This window comes from Monodelphis domestica, chromosome 2 (assembly GCF_027887165.1).
Source record: "Monodelphis domestica isolate mMonDom1 chromosome 2, mMonDom1.pri, whole genome shotgun sequence".
Taxonomy (NCBI): domain Eukaryota; kingdom Metazoa; phylum Chordata; class Mammalia; order Didelphimorphia; family Didelphidae; genus Monodelphis; species Monodelphis domestica.
The window spans coordinates 311,793,817-311,809,619 of record NC_077228.1 but is presented as its reverse complement, the minus strand read 5'-3'; the positions used below and the strand labels follow the sequence as shown (position 1 = coordinate 311,809,619).

Genomic DNA, 15,803 nt, shown 5'->3' with positions numbered 1-15,803 from the left:
GGTGTTTAGTAAATATTTATTGACTGAATAGTAGGAAATCATAAAGTTTCCTCAAAAGAAAATCTCTTTCCTCAGAGCAGAAATGTGGGAGGCTACTGGGATAGAATGTTTTACAGGGTTACTGTATCAGGAGTTTTTATTTTTGCCACAGGAAGAATTCAGTCTGAAGGAATATAGGTATGAGAAAATAATTCTCATATTATATTAACACACCACCTGGAACATAAAGAAGCTTTTGTTGTTTTTCAGTTGTGCCCAACTCTTTATGACTTTCCAGGGTCTTTTTGTGGAAAAGACACTGGAATGATTGGCCTTTTCTTTTTCCAGTATATCTCCATTTTACAGATGAGGAATTGAGGCAAATAGAGGTTGACTGACTTGCCCAGGATCACACAGTATATCTGAGGCAAAATTTGACTCAGATTTTCCTGACACTGGGTCCAAAACTCTATCTGCTGCACCATCTAGCTACACCACTAGCCCTGGTGAAGTCCTTAATAAGCTAGTATATAGCTAGTCTCCTTCTCTTCCTCTTAGCTGTGGCATAAGCATAGTGGCTAGCCTTAAAATTTCATTAGAATAGGGATATCCCATGGGAGGAAATTCCCTCTACCAATGAAGATCAGCTCTTCTGTGAAAGATATAGTTTTAATGAAATTGGCTAAGGGATGGAGAGGTTAAGTGATTTGCCCATACAGACAATATATGGTAGAGGCAGGATTAGAATAAAGGACTATCAGGTTTCAAAACTGGCTCTCACATGCTTCTTTTCTCCCTCTGTGATATTATACTTTTTCCTGTCTGTTTTCTTCTTTCATCCAGGAAATAATGATTGACCTGCATATAAAGAAAAGAAAAATCTTTGCTTTAAAAATCCCCATGTCTTTCTGTCCTTTTGTCACAGTTTTCAAATGTGCAGTTTAGGAGGCTTTCTAAAAAATGATACATCTTGACATTTGCAAGGGCTATAAATAAGACCCTTTAAACAAATTCTGCTTATAAGCATGTGTGGAGCATGGATCGAACCTCAAAGTGATTAGGAAGCAAACCTTAAAGGTTTTTCATAGGAACTCTTGCTCTTTTTTGTCTTGTTTTTCTTTTGCTCCAAGGGCTTGAGGGACTGAGGGATAGATGAAAGATTTCTGCATTTCCTTTAGATCAATGTACCAAGCCTTCGATTATGATAAAAATGTTTTGACTTAGAGTTTCAGCCTCACTCTTGACTTATGAAGGGACCAAATACAGTATAATGGTTTCCCTATCTTTGAATTGGAGTAATGACGTTTTAAAGGGTCTCCACAAAAGCTGTGATGAAAACAAAGGAGGCTTGTTTTGAAGAAAGCACTCAGGAAAGACAGACTATGACTTCTTAGATGCTGTAAAGGAGTGTTGGCCATTCACATGCAACCAACTAGAAGATGGGAGGTGCCCTGATATCCATTTAGCCAAAAGGCACAGCAGTCAGAAATGTTAGAAGGACTGTATTGATTACAGTAGAGCCTCCCTGGTCATGTGGGCAGGTGGATAAATGACGCCCCAAATGACTGAATCAAAGAAGGGACTACACTATTTAAAAAGGAAATTCATCACCTGGCCATTTTGTCTCATAATAAAGCTTTTGAAAATGTCAAAATCAGTGGGCAATTCACAAGTGATATCAATTTCTGTGGCAGCAAATGACTCACAGAGAATCCTATTGATCTTTTTTTCCCTTTGTAGCCTTGTCTATAAGTGATCCATCTTTCAGAAGTCATGACTCATCGTGGATGTCATTTGCTCCCTTTTATATCCGACAAAAGATGCACATTCAGTTACAATTTCAAGCTCTCTCTACAGATGGCATCTTGTTTTATACTGCACAGCACCTCCACAGTCGGTCAGGTAAGACCATCAAAGGTACTATTTATAAGCATTTTGTTCCAATGAAGTTCTCTGAAATGTTAACGTCTTTTCAAGGAAACACGACAAAGCTTTTGTATTCTTTGGTATTGCTGGATGTAACCATAAAACAACAGTAATGAGAATAGCATTTAGTGGTTTAAGGTTTACCTGACTCTTTATATGTTGCCTCATTTGATCCTATAACCATTGTTGCCATTAAAGTTTCTAAACAGTAGTGAAAGGTATGAGGTTTGCCAGGTCTAAAGCTAAGCTAAAGACATTCTTGAAAAATAATGGTCTTGTCAGAGGCTGAAATTGCCACTTACAAATTGCCATTTTCTGCTCTGTAAAGAGAAAAAAGGTCTCTCCCTCTCCCTTTGCTGACTTCTGGTCTGTAAGTCCAAGGGGGGGGGGGGGGGGAATTAGGGGAGGAAATTTAGGGAAAGGAAGAGAGAGAGGAGGTGGGGGAGAGACAAGGCCACATGGGGGAAAGTGGCAGAACTGGAATCTGTACCCAAGTTCTTGGCCTCCAAAAATTCATTTCCATTCTAGAATTGTGTCACAGGGTACAGTGCTATTGGGAATTCCCTGTGGGAAAACTCTTCTGTATCACATCAAGTTATGACAAGTTAACAGTCATTTATTAATAATCATTATCTTTCATTAGTTATCTTTCATATTATCTGTAGTTTTTAAAGTCTTTGAGTAATGAGGAAGCTGTGTAAATGAGTATGTAAACCTGGTAGAAAGGCAGCACAGACAGCTCATCTCGGAGTCAGGAAGACCTGAGTTCTGGTCCTGCCCATGACCATGAAGGAGCTAAGGGTCATCAAGCAAATACTTGAACTCTCAGGACTCCCTTCCCCCAGGCAACTCTCTAAAAACAAAAATTACAAATCAGAATGGTCTAAGGAACTCCTTCAGAGGAGGGACTGTTGCTTTGGTTCTTTGGGCCTTTTTTTTTAAACCCTTACCTTCCGTCTTGGAGTCAAAACTGTGTATTGGCTCCAAGGCAGAAGAGAGGTAAGGGCTAGGCAATTGGGGTCAAGTGACTTGCCCAGGGTTATACAGCTAGGAAGAATCTGAGGCCAGATTTGAACCCAGGACCTGCCATCTCTGGGCTTGGCTTGCAATTCACTGAGCCACCCAGCTGCCCCCTCTTTGGACCTTTTTTTGTATCCCAGCACTTTGCATACATATTACATCTTATTCAAGTGATTATTAATAAATGACTGTTAACTTGCCATAACTTGATGTGATTCAGAAGAGTTTTCCGACAGGGAGTTCCCAATACCATTGTAGGCTGTAACACAATTCTAGAGATCACACACACACACACACACACCACAAGCACACCTGTGCACACACCCACACTTATATGCATATATTTGTAGATATGCATATATATACATAAGTCCCTTATATATCTTAAAATATAATCAAATTAAAATATTTAAATGACAAATTTCAACTTTTTGTGGTTTAGTGTGAATCAAATTTATCTTTATTTTCATTTGCACATCTCTTTTCTCCAGGTTTGCCAAATATTACACTTTTATGTCTTATCAATGTGTGCTATTAGTGTATAGTTTATACACCACAAAGAATTCTAAAATGTTCTATTTTTCACTCATTCGCAGTGATCCAATCCTCAAAAAGAAATGGAATTTTGGTACCAGAAAAAAAAATTCCATCAGGTGTTCATTGAAGTTCTATTCATTTTAGATAAGCATATTGTCCCAAACTCAATGAAAGCTGCATGGTTCAGCAAATATCTGTAATCTCAATGTCCATATTCCTTAGAGAGAATGCATAATGTGAGAAATGAGACTGTTGAGAATATAAGATGATACCGATGAAAGGTTGTCTTGCTAAAGGAAATTACCCAAAGTCAAAAAAACATCACAAATTTTTAGTCGGAAGGAACCAAGTTATCTAATCCATTCTCTCACTTAACAGATGACTTGCCCAATGTCTAATTCATTTTACATAGCGGAGTCAGAGTCTTTGATTCCAAATCCAGCTTCCTTTCCTATGTACCATCCTGACTGAATTTAACACACATCCCTTCAGAAAAGAACCATTCATCGAGACTGGATATTTGGCTTTGAATTCATGACTAGTTTAAGCCTCATAAATGATGCTAAATAGTTTTTCATTTCTTGTTCTGCATCAAAAGACATCTGTGAAAATCTCACCTGAACCATAGAAAGAAAAAGATCTTACACCACGTTGCAACCTTTCTTGGATCAGAAGCAGAACAGAGACAACCAGGACTGTGACAAGTTAATATTATTGTAATTCTAGTTTTGCCCTCAGTGCTCATGTTAGACATAAACACCAAGTGCATGCATATATACTCAAACATGTTGCTGAATACTCTATGCACAGGCGAGTAATTTAGTTCATAGCATGGTTTCTCTTTGTCACAAGGTACAACCTACATAGGGTAGTAATGATATATAACGTTTACACTATGATTTATGATGTATTTGAAATTTCTAAGGACCTAAAAGGGAATAATGAAAGCTTTAAAATACTTGCATAGAAAGCAAAATAAATCTAACAACAGTTATTGTTGATAAATTAAGGGATAGTTTTTCTTACAGTGTATATGAGTCTTGTTCTTTTTATAAGATTTAGTCTATTCATTACTCAGTGAATCCTTTTAGAACATTGGCTAACATGCCTTCATATTTTGTGTTTTACTAAGGTGAATAATAAATTTAAAAAAACACTAAATATATGTAATAAATATACCATATAGGATTTCTCAAAAGGCAATAGACTTTCTTGGGTGTATGTAATATAAGAAAGCAAATAAAAATTAGAATCTAATTAGCTATATATATATATATATATATATATTATGACCTCATTTAGGATTTTCTTGTATATTCATTTAAATTTCATATTTTTAAGTGTTTTGAATAAGGTGTTATTTTAGCATTTCTTGGATAGCAAGTCATTCTGTTCACATCCAAGACATCTGAAATTTGGGGTAAAATGGAAGTTTGGAAAATTTCAAGCTGGTAACACAAGTTCTTACCCTAAAAAGAGACTCTACAGAACTGACTAAACTTGACTCCTTATTTTAACAAGAAAGAAATAACATACTTCCTAAATGCAGGTTATTGAATTGCAAATGATCATTTGGAAAACAATATTTTTTGAAACACAAATGAATCAAATCTACCTGAATTCCTTTTGAAATTACTTGAAGAAACTCTAATCGTTTCTAGCACAAATTTGATATGCTCTCAACAATCAAGACTTTAAAATGAGATTTTTTTTTTTATAAAAAGCCACCATGATTTGGACTGGGAAGGAAATTTAAATTGATTAGACTTCAAAGGAGAGGTTGCTAAGTAACGGAAGTAAAGGGAAAGTCTAGAAGCAGCATTAGGAAGCAAGGAGTATCCCAATTCCCTTCCAAGACCAGGGAATAAGCAAGACCAGAAAGGATAGACAGGGATGCAATGTCATAAGTGGAGAGCCAGATCTCAGTTAGATTTATTAATGTGGGGCAGAGGTCTAGGATAAAGAAAATATTGCTAATTTTGAGTTGAAAATTCCAGGGGGCTTGGGGAAAAGAATAAGCAAGTTTGGAATAGAGCATGATAGGATTGAGGAGGATGGATATTGGACTGTGACATGGATGAAGCAGGGTTTAGGAGGATGGGGATGAAAGAACAAGAGGCAGCCCAATCCCTACCTCTTTTTAGGTAGGGATGAATTACTAATATGGCTGGAAATTAGTACAATGATACAGAAACAAAAGAAGTCATATGGGTAGAAGGGAGTAGTTGAATCAAGACGGTTTAGATGGTACTAAGATGATTCTTGTCATGACCTGCTGTTGCATGTACTCCTCCTCTGGGGTAGCTGGAAGTAGCAAGCAAGGGTTATTTCTCTTGGGTTCCACCCTGGGCTTGCTGATATATACATATATTTTTCTCTATTGTATAAATAATTACTCTATTGACTCTTTTCAATTTGTCATATTTCCCTGCTGATAATATGTATCCTGGCTTCTGATGTCAAATTCAGAGTTGAACTGGCTCTAGTATACATTATACCTTTATTTCCCAATTCATTAGATATTATCTTTTACTCTAATCCCATTCTCCCATAGAAAATTCTTACTCAGGGGCAGCTGGGTAGCTCAATGGATTGAGAGCCAGGCCTAGAGACGGGAGATCCTAGGTTCAAATCTGACCTCAGACACTTCCCAGCTGTGTGACCCTGGGCAAGTCACTTAACCCCCATTGTCTAGCCCTTAACACTCTTCTGCCTTGGAACCAATACACGGTATTGATTCCAAGATGGAAGGTAACGGTTTTAAAAAACAAAAAAAGAAAGAAATTTCTTAATTCCAGGACAGCCATTAAAAGGGTGCAACAACTGAAGACCTTTCATAAGAAGAAAAGTGAATGCAGAGTTCTTTGTAATATCCCTGGTTTGTTTTATTGTGCTCTCCAAAGATTGCTTTTGAGTGATGCCAAATGTTTATGAATTTAAGATTATAATCAAAGACCAGCATAGACCTTGATATCAACCAGTTCTATCCCTTCTCATATAACAAATGAGGAAACTGAGGCTCTTAAGTATTTTGCCCAAGATCACACAAAGGAATTTGAATTAGGATTCAACCTTTGGTCTCAGCTCCACATCCAACATTCTTGCCACTACCCCATGCTGTCTATACACCATGCTCTCCTCAATCAGTACCCTCAGATCTTCAGGGCTCCTATTTCTTACGAGACTGTGATTCCTTACTGATATAATTTAATTTAACATGATCCAAGCTACACCTTGTATTGTCATTATAGAGCCTCAAAACTTCCATTTATCTTTTTTTTTTAATCCTTGAGATGACTCTTTTTGTTAGAAATTAAGTTGGCTAAATAAAAATGTTCTTTCTCTATATACAGCCACCATTTTACCCCAAATTCAGATGTCTTGGATATGATCAGAATGACTTGCTATCCAAGAAATGCTAAATATATATATACATATATATGGAATTTTCATATTCTAACAACAGTAAAAAAGAATTTAAGACTCTTTGTCACCAACAATATATAAAACAGGGGGAACATGGGCATTTTGCTTTCCAGAAGCTTTGATCCCTCATTTGTAAACAGTTGCACAAGGACTTACCGCCATTCTATTTAGTCTTTCTAATATCTTTCTGGGATCATAGATTTAGAGCTGGATAGTCCCTCAGAAGTCATTTAAATCAGCTCCTTATCAAACAGATGGGGAAACTAAAGCTCAGAATGATAAGTAACTTGAAAGAGAGCTGGGATTTGAACCATGGTCTTGATTCCAAGCCCAGAATTCTCTACTGGAGCATTTTATTTACCCTTTCCCCTCACTAAATGAATGAAAAGCCCTCCATATGGGATAGAAATAGAAGAGACAATCCCCTACTATTAAGAAGCTAAATTCTAGTTAGAAGTGACAACATATGAGCTCTCAAGCTGGTGCCAACATCCAAGGGTTCTTAGTATGTACTAGCAAGTCAAATAGCAATGGAGGCGAGAGGAGGGAAAGAGGTGAATTGAAGGGCAAAACTGCAGGGCAAAGTCTTGGTGGCTAAAGGTGGTCCTTCATCTGACTGGAAAGACTGCAGTTGATTACTCATCCAAGAAATGCTACCCATCATGTCTTCCAGGGCAGGGGGGAGGGGGGATGATTCTGGCCCTCTGAAGTTGGAAAGAGGTAGAATAGGTTGGAGTAGAGTGAAAACTATGGGTTCCCTCCTGCAGAAGTAGGAATGTAGATAGTGGTCATCCTTCAGCCAAGAGGCAGAAAGGGGAAAGTAGACAGCAGCACTCTGGCAGAAGAGTGTACGAGAGGGCTGTTTGGAAGGGTTCCCCATTCCTGCTTTTGCTGAGTCCAGAAGATAGGATCTGGGGCTGATGAGCAAGCTGGCTGAGTGAGGGAACCCACTGTGTGGGCCAGCTGGATGAGTTGAGGACTACCATTTTTTTTCTCCACCTCAATCCTTGCTTAGTTAAGGAAAAACATTGAGTTAATCACCTAAGAATCAAGGTTCTATGGGTAGTTAAATATATTTAGTAGGAAAAAATTTTAATTACACAACATGGTAGGCTCAGGAGACTGATTCACAAAAAAAGGAGAACAAATTGCTCCTAGCTCCCTCATGTAATTAAACCTAGTAAGAGCTATCACATATTCAAATGAACCTCAGAAATCATCTAGTCCATATGTCCCCTTTATTTTAAAGATAAGAACACTAAGGACCAGTTTAAGGACAGCCCTATAATGCAGTAAAAAAAAATTATTATTTTTTTTTATTTTAAGGCATTAGTCTCACTTCAGACACTACTTGTGTGGCCCTGGGCAAGTTACTTAACCGCAATTGGCCTAGCTGTTACTGATCTTCTGCATTAGAATTAATAGTCTAAAAAATATTCTATAATGGAGGCAGCTAGATGGCTCAGTGGATTGAGTCAGGTCTAGAGACGGGAGGTCCTGGGTTCAAATCTGGCCTCAGACACTTCCCAGCTGTGTGACCCTGGGCAAGTCACTTGACCCCCCATTTCCCCTTTCCCCTCACTAAACGAATGAAAAGCTCTTCATGTAGGATAGAAATAAAAGAGACAATCCCCTACTATTATGAAGCTAAATTCTAGTTAGAAGTGACAACATATGAGCTCTCAAGCTGGTGCCAACACCCAAGGGTTCTTAGTACAAGCAAGTCAAATAGCAATGGAGGCGAGAGGAGGGAAAGAGGTGAATTGAAGGGCAAAACTACCTTGGAGCCAATACACAGTATTGACTCCAAGACGAAAGGTAAGTGTTTTAAAATGTTTTTTTAAATAAAAAACAGACATTCTATAATAATGTAATGGTTTTTTTATAAATAGTTTTGGATTTAGAGCCAAAGGAACTATGGTTCAAATCATATCCCATACTTAATACTTCTGTGACCTTGGGTAAGTCTCCTCAATGCTATGGGGCTTCTGTTTCATCCGATATAAATTAGAAAGTCTCTTTCAGCTTTAAATCCATGGCCTTATGATTTTAAGTGGCTTGCTTCAGGTCATGTATACATAATAATATACATATTATGTATACATAATAACCACAGTGGGTTTTTTCCCCTTCACTACTCTTGCCTCTTCCAATTTCTCATCTAAAACAAAGCATAAAACAGAGGGAAATGATGCAGTCCAATTATTTTTAATCATTGTAATTCCACTAAATTATGGCAATAAATATTCTCTTTTTCTCGACAGGTGATTTTTTATGTCTATCACTAACTAGAGGTTCTGTTCAGCTGCGCTACAACCTTGGGGACAGAACAGTCATTTTACAATCCTTACAAAAAATCCACACTGGCAGGGGTTTCTGGCACACGATTAAGGCAGGAAGAGTTGGCAATGAAGGCTACCTGGAGCTGGATGGCATCAATGTCACTAAAGGAGCCACTGCTGGCATGAGAGCCCTGGACACAAGTACGGACTTTTACATTGGAGGAGTGTCGTCCTTAAGCCTTGTTAACCCTATGGCCATAGAGAATGAACCTGTTGGATTTAATGGTTGTGTTCGAGAAATTCTCATAAATGGTAGGGAATTAAAATTAACCGAAGCAGGAGCTAAACGTGGTTCCAACGTAGGTGACTGTGATGGAACTCCCTGTGGGTATAAGGTGTGTGAGAATAAAGGACAGTGTAGAGCACAAGGTTCAAAGTTCTCTTGTAAATGCTTACAACCCTGGATAGGAAAGAGGTGCGAAGAGTCAGCAAACTGTCGGAATAATTTGTGTCTACACCATTCTCGTTGTATACCTGTTCAGCCTGCTGCTTACATTTGTTTGTGTCCACTGGGTTGGGTGGGTAGATACTGTGAGAACAAAACCTCATTTATTACAGCAAAATTTGTTGGTAACTCTTATATTAAGTACACTGATCCAAATTACGAAAAGAGGGACCTTCGGTTCACCGCTGTATCTTTAAATTTCAGCACAACTATCACCGAAGGATTAATTTTATGGATGGGAAAAGCTGAACATGAAGAAAATGACTTTCTGGCCATTGGGGTCCATAACCGAACCCTAAAAGTGATGGTTAACTTGGGAGAAAGAATATCCGTGCCCTTGCTGAATAGTAGTGCTTTCTTATATTACAAACAATGGCATCATGTAAAGGTAGTGCAAAACCAGACTTATTTCAAAGTCTACCTGGATGGTGATCTAATTCTCTTTGAAGATATTGATCCAACCAAAAACTACATTGCTTTGAATTACGGTGGTGTTAGCTATTTAGGTGGTTTTGAATTTGGTCGGGGAGTAAACATGGTTACTCAAGGACTTTTTAACCGAGATTTTATTGGCAAAATTAAAGATGTGGTATTTTTTCAAGATCAAAAAAAAATCGAGCTAATTAAATCAGAAGGATATAATATTTATAATGGAGATGAATAAAAGTAATTGTTAACCAAGGATGCTTTGATAGGCAAAATAGACCTAAAGATTAGAATCGTTAGTTATCTTCATGTTGCCTAAGCTACTTAAATTATAGTGGCTATGAAATAGTTTAATTTTATTTTAGCAATACTTTCTTGGGAAAATATTGAGAACTATTTAAAATCATTACTGCATTTAAAATTTAGAGGCAATATTGTCTTAAATGTTTTACTCTATTTAGAATTCAATGTCAGTATTTATGCTGTCGTTTGCTAAGTAAATTCAATTAATTTGTTAAGCTACCTTCTTTACTATCAGAAGTCACTTTACCTTAAAAAATTAACTTTTAACATTGTTCTTCAAACGTAAGGCTTAACGGTAGTATTGGCGCAAAAGATGTTGATTTTCAGATCTTGATTTTCTAAATATTGATTTTACCAAAACACCCAGCTATGCTATTGTACCGTGAAGTTGTATTACATTTTAGAATGTGAGTTCTCTGAAGTCAGAATTTTTTTCTTATTGTTTTGCCTTTATGTTCCCAGATTCATACAGTACTTAGCTTAGGCACTTAATAAATATTTATTGAAGTTGGCTTAACTGAATTCATTTCTGTGTTTTGACTGTAAAATCAGGAGTATGAGTATTAACTTCATTTTTAAACCAGCTTGCTTATTATTTTCACAGCCATCATGAGTTGTTCCTTTTGCCATTGAGAAAGGTATCAATATGAAATTGAGACCCCAAAATCTGAAAAGGAAAATGTGGAAACAGATTTTGATCATCAAGTAATTTTTAAGACTAAGGCCCACTAGCTAAATCACCACATCAATGTTTTTGAGATGTTTACCATAATTGTGTGGAATTAATTTGCTTGCTGACAAAAATGTTTTCCAGCTCACTTAGTATAAAACGACTGCTTCCTATTTTCTGTGCCCCTTCGCTTCCTTCCCACTGTCTCCTTAGCCTTTTGGCTATTTCACAATGTTCATTGAAAAAAAGACATCACTCAAAACTATTAACAGTCCAAGTAAAACATTAGTCTGGGGAGCTTTAACATGAACCAATATAGAGGTTATACTATCAAAAACGGGATGTCACATGTTGACCTAAAAACTAGGAATTACCTCTCCATAAGTTCAGGGAACATTTCCTTTTCTCAGATTTTGGCCATTTCCCCCCATATTTTTCAGATAACTTGGGTGGTTTCTTTGCCCCATTCAGGAAACAAGAGACTGAACCTTGGTCAAAATGCTTTCAATTTTTCTATTGCCTTATGATGGCGAATGTATAGATGCCTCCCGTGCCTTTGTTAACACTAAGAAGCCGATTTGGAAAGCCACGGTTGGGTAGTTATTTAAGCAAAAGGGCAAGACTTTTTTATATTGGCTCTTCAAAAATACAGCAGGATTGAATTCCAAGTAAGTGAAAGCTTGTTTGCAAGTATCGCTAATAACGCTTGGCAAATGACCATTGGACAGACACATTAAGGTAAGTAGATCCAGGGGAAGGGCTACAAAGGCCATTTTCTGTAAGCACACCTAGGATTTGACACAGGGTGGGGAGGGGGCCTTAGAAACCACATCTATAATGTACATTTTGTTCTCCATGCTGGGCTGCAATTTTTTTAATTATGTTACATGTGTAACACGGATGGCATGGGCAAGCAGATGGCTTGCAACCTGCATCACTGGAAGGGCCTCTCGAATCAATGAGAACACAGCTCTACTTGAATATTCATGTATGTAACATGTACATTACAAAGGGTCTGCTAATATAGCTGATAAAACTGGATTTCGCTTCAGGAGACAGGAATCTGAATGCCAATTATGACACGATAGCAGTATTATTATGGGCAAGTTAATGCGGTTCTCTAGTGCTATTTATCTATTTTAAAAAATGAGAAAGTTTCTATTTCTGTAATAAAATGTAGAAAGCAATTTGCAAATCGTAAAACTATACATGCAAGTATTATTACAGTGAAAGCTCAGATTCCCAGTTAATAAACAATTTAAAAATCTTTTCCATGGCGCACATGGCCTTGTCCCCACTATGATATAAACTCCATTTGAAGTTCTGATTGTCTATTAAAGTGGTTTAAATCATTTTAATACACTTGACGATCCCAAAGTTGACTTTAGTGGCTGCTTCCTTCACCTATAACCATATCTATTTAGAAAGATCTAACTGTAAAGACATAGGCATTAGAAGAATTTCCAAGCAACTATTTTGAAAAGGTTGTAGCCAGTAATGAAAGCAAAAATTTCAGGAATGGTAAGGAAAAGGTGACTTTTTGGTAGAAATACATTTTTGCCCCATTCAGATCTTAAAATTTGGGATACAAAGTACCAAAGCCTCTCCTATGAAGCCATGCCACCGTAAATCTAATTCCTAACCCACTTACCTCCCCAAGACTGTGCCTTTATACACGAGTATGCTTAAGTGTCTATTTTCAGCCATATGAAAACTGACTTAAGGTTATATTTAATCATTTTAAGTACAAAATGAAATGCAAGTAGGAAGACAGATGATGAAATTCAGCTTCCTTAATAGAGATGAGGGATGAATGCATTTTAACTCGAGTATGCTTTCAGATGAGGGCAGTAGGGAAAGCACTCCCTTTTGTCAAGAGGGGCAGTGTCAAATTCTGCCTCTGACGTTTGCTGCCTATATGACTGACCCCTGTGCAAATGTAAGTCTATTTGGTTCAGTTATACTCGCCTTTAAATAAGAGCATTATTCAAATTGCAGTTGAGGTGACTTCTGGCTCTAGATCCAAGTTCTAGATACTGAACTGTTGAACTGGTTAGTTTTGTTTGTGTTTCTTACAAGGAAGAAGAGGATGTTGGGAAATTACAATTACAGGAGGTATTAACTAGGGACTTGTATGTGTGTGTGTGTATGTGTGAGAATATATATGTGGGTCCATGAATGTGTAGAAAATTTACTGAAACAGCATTTTCTTAAATTATCAATTAAAAAAACTTATTCTAAAAAGGGGTCTAGAACATATACAAGAAAAGTTAGGGTGTACAATTACTGAAAAGTGAACCACGTACTCAGAAATATCTCTTCCCTCATCCCTCTGCACTACTTTGAAAATGGGCTTTTGAAAGCCCTTTTAAATTATAATGATCATAAAAAGGAAACACTCATAGACTTCAGAACCAGAAAAGATCTAAGTGACCTTCAAGTCTAGTCTTCCTAAAAATAAGAAAACAGAGACTCAGACAGGTGATCGGCCCAAGCCTACACAAGGAGTTAGATGACAAAGGTGGGATTCAACACAAGGTCTCCTAGTCCGACCCTCTCTCCCCAGCACTACCCTGCAATGTGGGTAGTTTTGTTTTGTGGGAAAGGTAGATGGAGAACTTTGTGTTGAGGTTTTGGAGCTTCGGAGAGCCACAAAGGCTTTGCATATGGAATAGGCAAGAAATTGCCAAGAGTCAGGGAAGCAAAAGTAGGATGACACTAAAGATTGGTCTGCCCCATCCCCAATCCCTAGTGCTCTTCAGTTCTGCTGTTAGCTACCACAGTATTCAGATGTTACTCTGAAGACCAGAGTTCAAATGTGGCTTCTACCACTTGTTACCTTGAGCAAGTTACTTCACCTATCTTTTTACAAGCCTGTAACATGAGAGGACCAGTTAAATGGTCTTTATGTTCCCCCTTTAGCTCTAAACATATGGACTTACGGGGTTCACTTGCCTCTGCAGTGCCTGGGGTGCAGTGAAAAGCTCAAGGGCTCTGGAGGACCTGGGTACAAATTTCACCACTGATGATTAATCAATGATCTTGACCAACTAAATTCACTTGCATGAACCTGTTTTATGTGTAAATTGTATTCTTAGGAGCCTCTAAAACCCCTAAATCTACTATCCTGTAATATCCTTTTGTTTTGCCCAAGTGTCGATGCCCAGTAGGTCCACAAATAATGTTTGGTCATCAATTGATCATTGATGTTTCACAGCCTACGAAGACACACCTGATCCATCTCATTAGCATGGATTAAGGCTACAGGGAAGGCTGGGGAGAATTTGGGGGTGGAGAAGGGAGATCGGTGACCACCACCCCTATAGAAAAACACCAAATATGCTTTACTCAGCTATCTTAACAGGGCTTTGTTGTCATCTTCTGGAAAGATGTTTCTTCACTCATGAAATGTTTGTCAAGTGCCAATAAGAAAAGTGGCATATGGTGTACTGGCAATTACTCATTATAACAGGAAATGACAAGGGGCCAAAAAGGAAGGAAATAGTCCTCTGGAGAAAGGAAGATTTAAGTCACAGTGCAGGAAAAAACGGGTCACATTTGCAGTTCTATCATTGTAGGTAACTTGAATCCTGAGTTTCCTCTTTCTCAAATGCATAAGTGAGAATAACATATTCATTCCCTATCTCACAGGGTTGGGAGAAAAGTGGGTGAAAGCACTGGACCTAGAGTCGTGAAGACCTGAGTTCAAATTCACTCAGACAGTAATGATGACTCTAAAAAGTCACTTTTTTGCCTCAGTTTCCTTATTAGCACCTACCTCACAGAGTTGTGAGGACAAAAGTGAGGTATTTGTAAAGTGTTCTTCAAACCTTAAATTATTTGTAAAATGCCTTTCAAATATATACTTGGAAGGGACCTTAGAAATCATCTGATACAATCATTTCATTTTGTAGATGAGAAGTATGAAGAACTACAAAGACACAAGAAGATAAAGCACACTTCCTTCCTCTTAGTAGGGGTTAGAGGACAACAAGTACACAATGTAGTATATACTGTGACTTGTCCAATAAAAAGTACATACTATTAAGTAGTGAAGTTGGGACCCAAAAGTTTGTCCTCTACCTCCAAGTTCAGCGCCCTTAAATGTACGATATTCTATTATTTTACTTAAATACTTACACTTCAACATATAAAGCATAAGAATTCAATTTAGCAGCATAAGAAAATTACAAAAATTGGGAGCCAAATAGTCACTTTTTTTTTTTTAAGACTTACTATAGGATTCCTTTAAAGGGCAAACTCTCCTAGTGAACTTGTATTTACTAGCAATACTCTTATTGACCAAGTCCTAGAATAAATGACCTCCTTAAGTACTCATGCCCAAATAAACAGTGTAAAACATTAAGTGAAACTAATACCATTTTTTTCCTGGTACTTTGTACTTTCTTCTTTCATTGTTCTTTTTAATCTACATTTAAAAACATTTTTAAATCTGCAAGACAAAATAAATTTGGCAGAGCTTACCCACCAATAATATTCTAGCACTTTGCTGAACAAAATGATGCTAGGACTGTGCATATTGGGTAATTTTGGCTGTGGGAAAGGAGTCACATGGAGCGCCAATGGGGAGGAGACAGTCCTTGGAGGATCCCTGGCATAGAGGGTTGGAGTTGAAAGCAGCTGAAGAAGAAAGGAAGTTTCAAAATTAGAAGAGGTTGGTGGAAGAATGGAATCGCTGAGAACAGGTTTCAGAGCACGTAACAGCTCT

The 15,803-nt window shown here is 37.6% G+C and overlaps 1 protein-coding gene across 1 annotated transcript; it reads left to right on the top strand.

Annotated features, from left to right (window-relative positions):
- Positions 1–1,730: 1,730 nt before the first annotated feature.
- On the top strand, positions 1,731–10,918 carry LOC103101620 (protein eyes shut homolog). Its single transcript, XM_007484162.3, has 2 exons — positions 1,731–1,881; positions 9,153–10,918. The coding sequence occupies exons 1-2, from the start codon at positions 1,767–1,769 to the stop codon at positions 10,337–10,339; spliced, it is 1,302 nt and encodes a 433-aa protein (XP_007484224.2). The 5' UTR covers positions 1,731–1,766; the 3' UTR covers positions 10,340–10,918.
- The last annotated feature ends 4,885 nt before the right edge of the window (positions 10,919–15,803 follow it).

What these genes read in the sequence shown, in the direction of transcription:
- LOC103101620 (XM_007484162.3), top strand. Translation starts at nt 1,767, where the DNA reads ATGTCATTTGCTCCCTTTTATATCCGACAAAAGATGCACATTCAGTTA. An exon ending in GCACCTCCACAGTCGGTCAG is followed by an intron (nt 1,882 to 9,152) that starts GTAAGACCATCA and finishes TTTTCTCGACAG; the next exon opens with GTGATTTTTTATGTCTATCA.